Source organism: Ochotona curzoniae, unplaced genomic scaffold (genome assembly GCF_017591425.1).
Source record: "Ochotona curzoniae isolate NIBS_2020 unplaced genomic scaffold, NIBS_Ocur_1.0 contig_523, whole genome shotgun sequence".
Lineage (NCBI taxonomy): Eukaryota > Metazoa > Chordata > Mammalia > Lagomorpha > Ochotonidae > Ochotona > Ochotona curzoniae.
Window position 1 is genome coordinate 12,421,708 of NW_024466459.1, and position 14,448 is coordinate 12,436,155.

Genomic DNA, 14,448 nt, shown 5'->3' on the forward strand with positions numbered 1-14,448 from the left:
GAGGACACCGTGGACTGCGTGGAGGAGGACACCGTGGACTGCGTGGAGGAGGACACCGTGGACTGTGTGGAGGACACCATGGACTGCGTAGAGGACACCGTGGACTGTGTGGAGGAGGACACTGTGGACTGTGTGCAGGTCACCGTGGACTGCGTGGAGGAGGTCACCGTGGACTGTGTGGAGGAGGTCACCGTGGACTGTGTGGAGGAGGTCACCGTGGACTGCGTGGAGGAGGACACCGTGTACTGCGTGGAGGAGGTCACCGTGGACTGCGTGGAGGAGGTCACCATGGACTGCGTGGAGGAGGTCACCGTGGACTGTGTGGAGGAGGACACCGTGGACTGCGTGGAGGTCACCGTGGACTGCGTGGAGGAGGTCACCGTGGACTGCGTGAAGGAAGACACCGTGGACTGCGTGGAGGAGGACACCGTGGACTGCGTGGAAGAGGTCACCGTGGACTGCGTGGAGGAGGTCACCATGGACTGTGTGGAGGAGGTCACCGTGGACTGCATGGAGCCTCCATAGGAGCTGTGGTTACGTGGTGATAGAAAAGCCTGCAGCCCCGTCAAGGGCCGGGCTGGGGCTCAGTGGCTAAATCAGCTTGCATGCACTGGCATCCCATATGGGCTGCAGTCACTCAGGTGTGAACCCTGGAAGAAGCTCCTCGCTCCTCCTGGCCTTGAAGCAGCTCAGCTCTGGCCATTGTGTTCATTTGGGGAGTGAGCCAGTGGATGGAGATCTGTGTGACTGCCTTTCCAAAAAAAATTTTGTGTAAGATTTAGTTTTACTCCCCGTACCCCAGGAATGACAAGAGGAAATAGCAAATTTGGAAGCAATGAGCTCACCCAATTTTCCCTAAACCTTGAGCCTTCCTTCTCTGGTCAACCATGAAATCATTATTAAGAAATGAGATTTAAAAAAATCTCTACTGGAAGGGGAGATCCAATATTGGATATTGGGTTATGGAGAGGAGAGGCAGAAGGATGCTCCACGGTCACTCCCCAGATGGCCACAGTGACTGGAGTGGAGCCTTGCTGAAGATAGGAGCTTCTGGGTCTTCCACGTGGGTGCATGGTCCCACGGCCCTAAGCCATCCTCTGCTGCTTTCCCAGGCATGGGAGTAACTGGGACATGAACTGGTGCCCTCTTGGGATCCCAGAGTCTGCAAGGTGAGGACTCAGCCCCTGAACCATTGTGCCAAGGCCCTTGAATATATTTATTAGAAGGCATGCACCCCACATCGGGGTACCTTGGTTTGATCCCCCGTCCCAGTGATGGTTCCTGTAACTGGTTTCCTGCCAACCGCCCTGCCCAGAAGACCTGGACGGAGTTCCCCGCGGGGGGCAGGGTGGAAACAGCCCCGTTAGCACAACTCCGTGTGACTGGGCGCGTGCTTGGGTGTGCTCGGGCCCTTCTTGGCTCCAGAGCTTATCTCTGGGGGGCACCTGTCTGGGCCAAGAGGCCCCAGCCCTGTCTGCACTGAGCCTGGTTCCTGGCCAAGGCCTCTTGGCGCCCCTTGCTCTGTCCCCAACGGCAGTGCTGGTGTGGGGCCTGTGCACCTGCCCTGCCCCTCACCCCAGACCAGGGCCAGCGAGTGGCGGTAGAGAAAGCTCTGGAGCCGGCCCAGGGGGCGGGAACTGGACAGGGGCCAGCGAGGGAGGGTCAGCTGAGACGCGCTCCCGGAGCGGTCCCCACGGTCTCCCCAGAGCCGCCCAGAGTGCGGCTGCGGGAGCGCGCGCCAAGTGCTGCCCAGTGCCGCGGTGACGCCGCGCCATGGAGTCGCTGCTGCGCGCAGAGCTGCGCACCAAGACCCTGCGGGCCTTCGGCAGCCCCAGCGCCGGCGGCTGCATCAGCGAGGGTCGTGCCTACGACACGGACTCGGGCCCGGTGTTTGTCAAGGTCAACCGCAGGACGCAGGTGCGGGGTCGGGGCACGGAGCTTTTCCCAAGGCCTGGCCTGCGGGTCTGAATAGTGGCCACCCCTGAGCTAAGCCGGCTACAGCGTCCTGGGCCAAGGGGTTTGGGAGCCACTCCTTGTTCCCCACCCGCTTTGAGATCAGAGAGATTTCGGGAGGTTGCGCACCACCGCCCCCCCCCCCCCCCCCCCCGCAGAGTCCTGGCTCCCAACAGCTAAATCCCTGTCAGGAGGAAGCTTGCGGTTCGTCCCGACCAGCAGGCGCGCACAAGCAGACCTGCCCTGGTCTGATCATTCCCGCCCTGCATGTGGGGGCGGGGGGTCTCCCGTGTGTCTGAGGGAGCATCCCTTCAGTCCACAGGGTTTGGCTTTATTTAAAAACCTGCAGCCTGAAAGACACCAGCACACCTTAGCTGGTGCAGTGCTCCCCTTCAGTGAAAGTAGGGGTCTGTGGGAAAGACCCTGGGACGGCGAGTGACCGGGAGAGGGTGGCCTGTGCCTGCTCAGCTCACAGACCAGGCCCCCTCAGGTTTGTCCTGGCTGCCCCTGGCTGCTGTCCCCAGGGGGCAGCGAGGGACCAGCCCAGCCTGGATTCTGCCACTGTGTCCCCAGCTCCCTGGGGACGAGCTGATGAGGCTCATGTGGTGTGTGGGCCCAGGCCCGGCAGATGTTTGAGGGTGAGATGGCGAGCCTGGAGGCACTGCATAGCACAGGCCTGCTGAGGGTCCCGCGGCCCCTGAAGGTCATCGATCTCCCAGAAGGCGGGGCGGCCTTTGTGATGGAGTATTTGAAGATGCGGAGTTTGAGCAGGTGAGTGTGTAAGAGATAAGACACACATGGGTGAAGAGACATACAAAAGGAGAGATGGACAGAGACAGAGACACACAAATGGAGAAAGACAGGAAAGGAGGGAACAAGGGAGACAGACTGACAGAACAGAATCGCGAGTGGGCAGGTGTTGGGGTGGGTGTGGCTGGCGCTTGCTCAGGCGCCATGGGGGCAGGGCATGAGTATGGTGGTTCTCTGGTGGCTGGCAGCATCTCCCAGCACTGAGCTGATCTGAAGCCAGGAGCGAGGAGCCTCTACCGGGCCTCCTGTGGGTGCAGGAGTCCAAGCACTTGGGTCATCCTCTACTGCTTTCCCAGGCCATCAGCAGAATGCTGGATTGGGAGTGGTGCAGCCAGGATGCAAACTGGTGCCCATAAGAGATGCCGGAGCCTCTGGCAGAGGAGTAGCTTGTTGACCTCTGTGTTGCTCCTGCCCACCCTGACTTTCCTGAGTTGTACAGCTGTGTATGCTCAGGGTACACACAGTATGTGAGCCAGCCTGGAGGCCCCCACAGTCCCGCCGGCCAGCAGTGGTGGCTGGTGACACCTGAGCCTTTGTCTCATGTGGGACTTGCCTCTGTTCCTACAAAGCCTGGCAGCTGGTTCTCGCCCCAAGTGATCTTTTAGAGCTGGGAGGCTGCTGGCTGAGTCCTCCTGCTGATGAAGCCCTGTTTTGTGTTGGCAAAGAGTCACTGGGACTTGGTTTTCACCTTTAAGAGAAAGCAGAGTTTTGATATTTCTGGGGGAGACACTGTTTCCTGTTGACATGTTTCTTCTGCCCTAAGTCAGGCGGCAAAATTGGGAGACCAGATGGCTGAGCTGCACCTCTACAACCAGAAGCTTGGAGAGAAGCTAAAGAAGGAGGAGAACGTAGTGGGTGTGTGCAGGGCTGGGTGTGTGCAGGGCTGGGTGTGTGCATGGGGCTGGGTGTGCACAGGGGCTGGGTGTGTGCAGGGCTGGGTGTGCACAGGGGCTGGGTGTGTGCATGAGGCTGGGTGTGTGCAGGGCTAGGTGTGTACAGGGGCTGGGTGTGTGCAGGGGCTGGGTGTGTGCATGGGGCTGGGTGTGTGCAGGGCTGGGTATGTGCAGGGCTGGGTATGTGCAAGGGGCTGGGTGTGTGCAGGGCTGGGTGTGTGCAGGGCTGGGTGTGTACAGGGGCTGGGTGTGTGCATGGGGCTGGGTGTGTGCAGGGGCTGGGTGTGTGCATGGGGCTGGGTGTGTGCAGGGCTGGGTGTGTGCATGGGGCTGGGTGTGTGCAAGGTGCTGAGTGTGTGCAGGGCTGGGTATGTGCATGGGGATGGGTGTGTGCAGGGCTAGGTGTGTACAGGGGCTGGGTGTGTGCATGGGGCTGGATGTGTACAGGGCTGGGTATGTGCAGGGGCTCGGTGTGTGCAGGGCTGGGTGTGTGCAAGGTGCTGAGTGTGTGCAGAGCTGGGTGTGTGCAGGGAACTGAATGTGTACAGGGGCTGGGTGTGTGCAGGACTGGGTGTGTACAGGGCTGGGTGTGTGCATGGGGATGGGTGTGTGCAGGGCTGGGTGTGTACAGGGGCTGGGTGTGTGCATGGGGCTTGGTGTGCACAGGGGCTGGGTGTATGCAGGGCTGGGTATGTGCATGGGGCTGGGTGTGTGCAGGGCTAGGTATGTACAGGGGCTGGGTGTGTGCAGTGGCTGGGTGTGTGCAGGGGCTGGGTGTGTGCAGGACTGGGTGTGCACAGGGGCTGGGTGTGTGCAGGGCTGGGTGTGTGCATGGGGCTGGGTGTGTGCAGGGCTAGGTGTGTACAGGGGCTGGGTGTGTGCATGGGGCTGGGTGTGTGCAGGGCTGGGTGTGTACAGGGAACTGGATGTGTGCAAGGTTGAGTGTGTACAGGGGGCTGGGTGTGTGCAGGGCTAGGTGTGTGCAGTGGCTGGGTGTGTGCAGGGGCTGGGTGTGTGCAGGGCTGGGCGTGTGCAGGGAACTGGATGTGTACAGGGGCTGGGTGTGTGCAGTGGCTGGGTGTGTGCAGGGAGCTGGGTGTATGAAGGGAGCTGGGTGTGTGTAAGGGGCTGGGTGTGTGCAGGGAACTGGGTGTGTGCAGGGAGCTGGGTGTGTGCAAAGGGCTGGGTGTGTGCAGGGCTGGGTGTGCAAAGGGCTGGGTATGTGCAGGGCTGGGTGTGCAAAGGGCTGGGTATGTGCAGGGCTGGGTGTGTGCAGGGCTGGGTGTGCAAAGGGCTGGGTATGTGCAGGGCTGGGTGTGCAAAGGGCTGGGTATGTGCAGGGGCTGAGTGTGTGCAGGGCTGGGTGTGTGCAGGGCTGGGTGTGCAAAGGGCTGGGTATGTGCAGGGGCTGAGTGTGTGCAGGGCTGGGTGTGTGCAGGGCTGGGTGTGCATGGGACTGGGTATGTATAGGTGCTGGGTGTGTGCAGTGGCTGGGTGTGTGAAGGGAGCTGGGTGTGTGTAAGGGGCTGGGTGTGTGCAGGGCTGGGTGTGCAAAGGGCTGGGTGTGTGCAGGGCTGGGTGTGCAAAGGGCTGGGTATGTGCAGGGGCTGAGTGTGTGCAGGGCTGGGTGTGTGCAGGGCTGGGTGTGCAAAGGGCTGGGTATGTGCAGGGCTGGGTGTGCAAAGGGCTGGGTATGTGCAGGGGCTGAGTGTGTGCAGGGCTGGGTGTGTGCAGGGCTGGGTGTGCAAAGGGCTGGGTATGTGCAGGGGCTGAGTGTGTGCAGGGCTGGGTGTGTGCAGGGCTGGGTGTGTGCAGGGGCTGAGTGTGCATGGGACTGGGTATGTACAGGTGCTGGGTGTGTGCAGTGGCTGGGTGTGTGAAGGGAGCTGGGTGTGTGTAAGGGGCTGGGTGTGTGCAATGGTTGGGTGTGTAGAGGGGCTTGGTGTGCACAGGGAGCTGGGTGCGTACAGGGAGCTGGGTGTGTGCCCAGGGTTCTGGGTGTGCCAGGTCACCTCTCCTGCCTCAGTGTGTAGTTTGCATGCCATCTGTGCTTCCCCTGCACCCTGGAACTTTGGCTACCAGCAGAGTTTTGACAGAGTGCATCTCCCAGTAGTGTCGACTTAGGCTCCTTCCTCTTGTGCGCGGCCCTACCGTGCAAGGAGCTTGAGGCACTGGCAACCTGGAGCAGATCTGAGGCTGGGCACCTGGCATGAGACTCCCCCAAGGCTGGCAGCCACGAGGAAGATAAGTTCACGTTGAGCTTTTTCCAATAGGTCGGAGGGCTGAGGGCGCTGAGCCCCCCTACGTGAGCAAGTTCGGCTTCCACACTGTGACCTGCTGTGGCTTCATCCCACAGGTGAGGGGCTGCTTGTGGAGCACAGTGTGTGTGAGCCCTGAATGGGAGCAGTGTGGGTGCTGTGGTGGCTGGGATGGGCAGAGCATTGGCGGGGACGGGGGAAGAACAGGTGAAGGGGCATGGGGGGAACCCCAGGTCAGGTGTGGTGGAGATGCACACAGTGAAGTGTGCAGCCTGGTTGGTCCTGCAGGGCTACTCCCACAGTCCTGGGACCACTGTCTGGTTCTGGAACATTCCTGTCAAGACCAGCAGCTGTCTCCCCGTGCCAAGCCTCAGCAGCCACTGCTCTGCTTTCTCTGTAAGGTCCTTCTGTTCATTTTGTGTGAGTGGATGCTCTGTGTCCACCTCAGCCCCCTTGGTGTTGAGTTTCCGAGGTTCACACATGTTCAGCCTGTTCCAGAAATCCCTTGCTCTCTGTGGCACTTATGCCAGCTTCCCTCCTTGGGAGGGTCAACTGGGGTCCTGGGCAGGGACTGTGACACCTAGAGCCTGGGGCCCCACTGGCCAGAGTCACCAGGCTGCTGTCGTCAGCGGCAAAGGAGGAAATTTATGTGCTGGGAGACCAAGTGTGGGAGTTGGAGTGAGGGGGAGTCGGGGAGCCTGGAGGAGTTGGGGAGTGAGGGGAACGGGCAGCGAGGAAGAGTCTGGGAACATGATCCACTAGCTGGTCTCCATCAGGATACAGAGTGGACACTGAGGCCTGGGCAGGAGGTGAAGAGGTGCCTGGGGAGGGGTCTTCCCCTGTGCTCTCAGGGTGCCTTCAGCCCCAGGAGCTGTCCCCTGCTGGCTTTCTGGGGACAGGGAGACATCCAGTGGAGGCCCTCACTGGGGTGGTGCTCTGGCGGAAAGTGACCCCTTGTAACGTCCTCTGTACTCTTGTTGCTGGCAGCAGCTGCACCTGTGTGAAGTTGTGGGGGTAGGGCTAGCCTGTGAGATGCCCACTGCAGTCCGTACAGCCCTGGACTTTCCTGTGCCCCGTAACCTCCCCTCCCTGCCTTCCCCTGCTCTCTGCCACTGAGGTTCGGTGCTGTGTATGGAATTTCATGTCAGTAGAACTGCGTGGTATGGAACATTTTTGCGATCATTCCAGCATTAAGCCCTTTGAAAGACTAGGTACTGCCCGTTATATCCATCTGTGCGCACAAACTCCTGCTTAGTTTGCTCTCAGAAGCGTCTTTGAAGATGCAGTTTGACGCGGTTGGTGGTTGGGACCCTGAGACGTTACCTTCCATTTGTCCTGGGAGGCAGCGAGGACATGCCTTCTGCCACTCCTGTGGGAGCCCCGGATGATGCTGCAGGCTCCCTTGTGGGTGGCGGCAGGTGTGTACACCTGGAGAGGGGGCAGCCGCAGAGGCCCTCCCACTTGGACACAGGTGCTGGACACCTATCCCTATGGCTTTTGCACGACTCCTCACGCCTTAAGGTCATGGAGACTTCCTTCTCTTTGCCCCTATTGGCTTGTAGTTCTGGGTGTCACAATTTGGTCTGTGGCCTATATCACGGAAGCCCAGTTTTCACCTATAGATCGCCAAGAGGCACTGTCATTTGGTGCCATGCCGGAGGCCAGCTCCAGCCAAGTTCAGAGCTTGAGAAGGGTGTGTGGAGTCGGCGATAAGGAAAGACACAGACACTGTCCCTTGGTGCCCTCTGCCAAGAGCTCAGGAAGCTGTCCTTTTTTAGTTACCCAGCCACATCCCAAGCTTCTGCACAAACATTTAATTGTTCTATTTTTACTTCAAGACTAAAGGAGCATGTACAGACATTTGGTCATTTCGTCTGCACTTCATGGCTAAGCAGGTGTCCCTAAAGAGAATCCTGCAAAATACTGTATTCATATTCTTCAAAGCAAGCCATTATTTATTCTTCAGTCGTAGCCACGGAGCGACAGCCAGGACTCCAAGGCCAGGGCACATGTGGTTACCTGCTAATCATTAATGCATTCCTACCACATTTCTATTTCCACAGCTTGCCTGTCTTTTAATGGGAGAAATGTTACAAGGGAAAACATGTAAAAATCCAAGAGGAAAGTTTCAGATATTAAATCCCCCTACAACTACAGGCTCTATAACCCCACAAACAAGTAAACAATAATTAAAAGCATATTTCCATAATATTAGGAAAAGCATCCTTTAATTCCTCTAGCCAAAAATCATATAAGAGGCTAAAACAGCTACATTTCCTATGCTCCAAAGAAATTGCAAAAACAGGCTAATTATATAAGCTTTAAATGACAAACACTACTTTGCCATGAGCAGTTGAAGTACTTTGTGTCCAGCAGTAAAGTTCTGGAGAGAGGATACCCTGAGGTTTTCATAGGTTTGTATCAAGATTATAGGTGATTTAAACTTTCTTCTTTTTAGACTGTATCTATAATATTTCAACAGATGTAACTTTTTAATTAGAAATAATACTAAACTAAAAACAAACAAACAAACAGGCTAGCCTTTAAGGTCACAGTAACTGTATTTATTGCCATAGCAGTTACAGCTCAGACTCCCATCACTTTCATTAATATTTAGGATATTTATCAAGCCCTTTCCCAGAAGGTGTGCTGCATGTCTGGGCCAGACTCTGAGGCAATGGTTAGCACACAATAAGGTGTCCAGGAACAGCACGGGCTTAATTGTGCTCCTGTGTGTAAGTTGTCAAAGGCCCACTCACCAAGACGTTATCAGCGACATTAACTCCCAAGCTCACATTGGTTACAAAACCCATCTCACAGGGGCAAACAACAACGCCTGAATGTATTGTACGGAATTCTTAGTGGGGTGGCTGAGCGTCCATGTAGAAGGGGGTGAGACTGCGTCAAGGTGGTTGGAGAGACACCCACTGGGCCTTGCCAAACAGGGGAGCTGTTCTCTTCACACCTTTGTGTTATCCACACCCACTGCACAGACCCCAGCATGACACAGCCACGCTGCCGCACTGCAGACAGAGGCGAGTCCATACCTGGACCTCTGCTGCTGCGTCCAGGCCCACCGTGTCCTGCTCCTGTGTGGGCCGCTGGTCATCCCTCCCAGACTGCTGGCATACAGTCTTGATGCTGTAGCATTGTGTGTCTGAACAGGAGCAGCCGGGGGCTGACGTGGTGGCACAGTTCATCGTGGCGGGGCCGGGCCACCTTGAGGCCAGAGCCCTCCTGCTTGCTGTCCTCTCAGCCCTGCAGATCACAGGGCTTGCTGGCCTGTGGTGCCAGCTGTGGCCATTCCTCTCCCACTGCCCAGGTGAACGAGTGGCATGATGACTGGCCAACCTTCTTCACCCGGCACCGGCTCCAGGCGCAGCTGGATCTCATTGAGACCGACTACGCTGACCGCGAGGCCCGTGAGCTCTGGTCCAGGTTACAGGTGGGCAGAGGCTGTTCTCAGGTGGCACTCTGTGGGGAAGGTAGCTGAGGGGGCTGTGGTCGAACTGCTGGAGCTGAGAGAGGGTGGCTCCCGAGGCACCAGTCACCCTGGGTTGCCAGCACTGGTCACTCTGCTTCGGGGTATTTAGCTCCACTCCCTGCCCGTGCAGCCAGGGGCGCGTGCACTTGGCGTTATGGCTGCCCCTGCTTCATCTTAACCTGTCCCTCACAACCCGCAGCTGAGGATCCCGGCCCTGTTCAGTGACCTGGAGGCAGTCCCCGCCCTGCTGCACGGGGACCTGTGGTCGGGGAACGTGGCGGAGGACGACTCAGGGCCTGTGGTGTTCGATCCGGCCTCCTTCTACGGCCACTCTGAGTTCGAGCTGGCCATCTCCTTGCTGTTTGGGGGCCTGCCCAAGGCCTTCTTCACCGCCTACCACCGCAAGGTGCCCAAGGCGCCGGGCTTTGAGCGGCGGCTGCTGCTGTACCAGCTCTTCAACCTCCTCAACCACTGGAACCACTTCGGGCGAAGTTACCGCTCCTCTGCGCTAGGCGCCATGCGCAGGCTGCTGGTCTAGGGGTGCACCCCACACAGGTGTGGACACAACTCCGGGACCACCCACCCGCAGTGGCCAGGACAGGGGGCCTGCAGATTGGGGGTGGGGAAGTGACTGCACCCCAGACTGACCCGAGCCTCCTGCTTCGGGGCTTCCCTGGCTGTCGCAGGCATTTGAGGGGCTGTGAACGTATCTCTGCCTTTCAAATGAACAACATTTACTGAAATAAGCTGCCCCTGCGTGCTTCCTGTGCTGCCGGTGCCAGCCTGGACCTGGAGTCAACTCAGTGCAGCGGAGCCCACGTGCTAGGGACAGGGGTCCACTCATAAGCTCAGGCCACAGCCCCAGGGTCAGCGCCTGCCCAACCAGGCCCTCGGGTCCCGCCTGTCGCTTGGGAGGCGCTCAAACCCTGCTGGGCCAGAGCCCACTCTCAGACCCTAACCCTAACCCTTACCCACTGTCAGACCCTAACCCTAACCCTAACCCCACTGTCAGACCCTAACCCTAACCCTAACCCCACTGTCAGACCCTAACCCTAACCCTAACCCCACTGTCAGACCCTAACCCCACTGTCAGACCCTAACCCTAACTCCATCCCCACTGTCAGACCCTAACCCTAACCCCACTGTCAGACTCTAACCGTAACCCCACTCTCAGGCCCTGCTGCGCCACGTTCTCGGGCTCCTTCCGTCCTTTAGAGACCACGCTCAGCTCGGGGTGCTCGGAGCGCTCGGCTCCCCAGGCCGGCCAGCTGGTCTCCTCAGAGCCGTGCTCAGACCGCGCCTGGTCTACCCTAAGGCCCCGCCCATTGCCCAGACCCCGCCCGAGGCCACCTCAGGCCCCGCCCCTTCACCCAGACCCCGCCCCCAGGCCGCTCCACTAGGGATCCGCTCAGGCCCCGCCTCCCCCCTCTCCCCACCGCGGAGCGCGCTCTGGCCAGGTCCCGTCTCCGCTGTGCGGAGTTCGGGTCCAGCCGGGATCCGGGCCCCGCGGCGCCGCTCAGGCCCCGCCCTCGGACTCCGTCCCGCGGATAAGGCCCCGCCCTCGTACCCGCCCCGCCGCTCAGGCCCCGCCCCTCCCGCGGAGCGCGCTCCGGCTAGGTCCCGTCCCCGCCGTGCGGAGTTTGGGTCCAGCCGGGATCCGGGCCCCGCGGCGCCGGCCTGAGGCCGCGCTGTCCTCGGCTGCTGCGCGGGGCTCGGGGCTCGGGGCTCGGGGCGCGGCCCGCCTCAGCGCCGCCCGGCCCGGGCCGTCTGCGCGTTTTGGGGCTTCGCGCGTGCCGTAGCGCGGCCGGCGCCGGGTCGGAGGTCGAAGGGCGGGGCAGTCTTGCGCGCGCCGGGCGGGTTCCCTCTGGTCCTGCTCAGGCGGTGCTTGTCACGGCGTCCTGCTCAGGTCGTGCTCCTCAGGCCGTGCTCCTCACGGCGGACTCCGCCGGCTCCCCGGCCATGGCGCTGAGCGACGAGCCCGCGGCTGGCGACCCCAAAGACGAGGCCGAGGAGGAGGCTCCGGCGCTCGGCCCCGCGCTGGAGGCGTTCGGCGAGAGCGCCGAGGTCCGCGCCCTGCTTGGCGGCCTGCGGGACGTGCTGGGCGAGCGCGCCGAGCGGGAAGCGGCCCAGGAGCGCTTCCGAGGTGAGGGGCGGTGGGGCCGGGCTGGGGGTCGGGCTGGTGGCTGAGGGCCGGGGGCTGAGGGCCGGGGGCTGAGGGGTGAGGGCCGGGGGCTGGGGGCTGAGGGCTGGGGGCCGGGGGCTGGGGGCTGAGGGCCGGGGGCTGAGGGCTGAGGACCGGGGGCCGGGGGCCGGGGACCGAGGGCTGGGGGCTGAGGGCCGGGGGCTGAGGGCTGAGGGCCGGGGGCGGAGGGCTGAGGGCTGAGGGCCGGGGGCTGAGGGCTGAGGGGCTGAGGGCTGAGGGCCGAGGGCCGGGCCTGGGGCGAGGCTCTGGATGGGTGCTGGGGTACCGGGCGCAGAGCTGCCTGCTGCAAGGCTTCTCTTGTTTCCTGAGGAGAGGTGAACCCACCCGGGGAGGGTTGACTCCAGTGTGTGCATGTCTCTGTCAGAGAGAGGCTGTGTGTGTGAGCCTGTGTGTGCATGTGTGTGAGCCCGTGTGTCCATCCACATGTGACTGTGTGTGCATCCACGCATGTGAGCCTGTGTGTGCACATGTCAGTGAGCCTGTGTGCATCTACATGTAAGGCTGTGTGTGCACCTGTGTGAGCCCATGTGCACCCATGTGTGTGAGGCTGTGTGTCCATCCACATGTGTGTGAGGCTGTGTGCATCCATGTGTGTGTAAGGCTGTGTGTCCATCCACATGTGTGTGAGGCTTTGTGTCCATCATGTGTGTGAGGCGAGGCAGTGTGTGCACGTGTGTGAGCCTGTGTGCATCCACGTGTGTGAGGCTGTGTGTGCATGTGTGTGAGCCCAAGTGTCTGCACGTGTGTGTGAGCCTGCCTGTGCATCCACATGTCTAACCCTATGGACATAGTGTTAGGCTGTGTGCCCATGTGAGTGTGTGCACATGTGCAGTCCTTTGTTGCACTATGTGAAATTGTGTAAATGCATATCTTTGAGAGCCTTTGTGCACTTGTCTGTGAGTCTGTGCAATGCTACGTGAGCTTTTGCACTCATGGTATTCATGCAGCTGTTTGTGCCCACACTCTTCTCTGGTCCTTTGTTGTGTATGCACTTATGTGTGTAGCTGTGGCTCACACTCTGGTCTGGTCTTTTGTTATGTGTGTACTTTTGTGTACGCCTACCTGTGTGTAGCTGTGTGTGCTCACACTTTTATGCACCAGTGTGTTCTCACAGCTGTGTGGTCTCACACCTGTATGTACATATACCTGTGTGTACCCATGTGCTTACAGCTGTGTTCACACCTTTGTGTACCTGTGTGCTCACACCTGCTTGGACATGTGTATGCTCATACCTGTCTGCTCACAGCTGTATGTACCTGCAAGTGCTCACACCTGTGTGTACCTTTGTGCTTACACCTGTCTGGACCTGTGTATGTAGCTGTGTGTGCTCACACCTATGTGTATGCCTTTGGTGTGCCTTTGTGTGGATGTGTGTGCTCACACACGTCTGAGGATACTACTTTGTGTGCTCACACTGTGTGGACTTGTATAGACTTCGGTGTGTTGACTGTGTGTCTAGAACCAAATTTGTGATTAGCTAACATGGACTGCAGGATATGTATTGTCATTTGATGAGCTGCATGTATGTGTCAGTGTGTCTGTGGATGACAGTGTGGGCTGTGTGTGTGTCAATGTGCAGTCTGTGTCAGTGTGGACTGTGTGTGTCAATGTGGACTGTGTGTGTGTGGATTATGGTGTGTTTCAGTGTGTACTGTGATATGTGTCAGTGTTGACTGTGTCCATTTGAACTGTGATGTGTGTCAGTGTGGATTGTGTGTGTGTGTCAGTATGGACTGTGTCCATTTGGACTGTGTGTGTGTCAGTATGGACAGTGTGTGTGTGTATGTAGGTATGGAGACTGTGGTGTGTGTTCCCACAGTGTATGAACTGCCTGGTGGGGTGGGGCCTGCAGTTTGGGGATGGCATGGCAGGCCCTCATGGCAGCTGTTCAGGGGCACAGTGTGTGGGCTGCCCTGGGGCTAGGAGGGCCTGGTCAGGGTGGGGTAACAGCCACAGCCTAAGACACAGTTTGTTGGCCTCAGTTGGCCACCTGTTTGTGTCAGGCTTTCTCACCGGGCAGTCTGGGTGCTGGGGCTCCAGGAAAGGGTGGCAGGACATGGGCTGTGGCAGAGGCAAACACCCGTGTTGAATACTGTCTGTCAGTTACCTGAGTGCTCTGAGTCGTGTGGACCAGGGTGACCAGGACACTGTGCATGGGGTAACCACCCTGGGGCCAGTGGAAACCCCTCTTCTGTTCCTGGAAAGCAGTCTGGTGGGCAGCAGATGAGGAGTGCCCAGGCAGCTCTTGCGTTGGGCCGAAGCTAGTTCTGCTAGATCAGCAGGGTTGCAGGGCTTGGCAAGGCTGAGGTGGGGTTGTCGGACAGCAAAGCTGTAAGGGATGGAAGGGCTGGGTGTGCCAGAAAAGGGAGAACCTGGCATGGCTTCTCAGAGTGAGGAGATGAGCGTGGGGTAGGAGGGGAGGCCAGGCGTCCTCAGGGGTGCCAGAGGGTGGTAGAGGCACACGCCAAGATGAGGTGTGTGCTCGGGCATTGCAGGGTCTGAGCAAGGGCAGGCAGGGTGCTTTCTGAGGTTCCTGTGCACCTCTGGCTTAGTGGTTCCATGTTACTTTTCTTTTCAGTAATAATGGACAAATACCAGGAACAGCCTCACCTGTTGGACCCACACTTAGGTAAGCATTAGAAGACGACCATCCTGATGGTGCAGCCAGCGAAGAGTGGCAGGTGCTGTGTGTGTGTATGTCTCTAGCTGGGGATGTTGGGGTGTGTGTGTCTCCAGCAGGGGGTGTTGGTGTGTGTGTGTGTGTCCAGCAGGGGGTTTTGGTGTGTATGTGTGTCTGTGAGCTGGTGCCCATGAGATGCCAATACCACAGTGCAGAGAATTAACATG

General features: G+C 59.2%; 2 protein-coding genes across 4 annotated transcripts in view; both read left to right on the forward strand.

Moving 5' to 3' along the window:
* Positions 1 to 1,772: 1,772 nt before the first annotated feature.
* Positions 1,773 to 10,141, forward strand: FN3K (fructosamine 3 kinase). The gene is made up of 6 exons (XM_040989901.1): positions 1,773 to 1,917; positions 2,573 to 2,724; positions 3,527 to 3,618; positions 5,930 to 6,012; positions 9,237 to 9,359; positions 9,598 to 10,141. The coding sequence occupies exons 1-6, from the start codon at positions 1,774 to 1,776 to the stop codon at positions 9,934 to 9,936; spliced, it is 933 nt and encodes a 310-aa protein (XP_040845835.1). The 5' UTR covers position 1,773; the 3' UTR covers positions 9,937 to 10,141.
* A 952-nt stretch (positions 10,142 to 11,093) lies between these two features.
* TBCD (tubulin folding cofactor D) overlaps positions 11,094 to 14,448 on the forward strand; it is a 133,487-nt gene continuing 130,132 nt past the window's right edge. For all 3 annotated transcript variants that reach the window (XM_040989881.1, XM_040989883.1, XM_040989882.1), the window contains exons 1-2: positions 11,094 to 11,541; positions 14,180 to 14,230. In XM_040989881.1, coding sequence (XP_040845815.1) covers positions 11,358 to 11,541; positions 14,180 to 14,230 — 235 coding nt within the window. In that variant the 5' untranslated portion in view covers positions 11,094 to 11,357. The remainder of the gene's footprint in view (positions 11,542 to 14,179; positions 14,231 to 14,448) is intronic.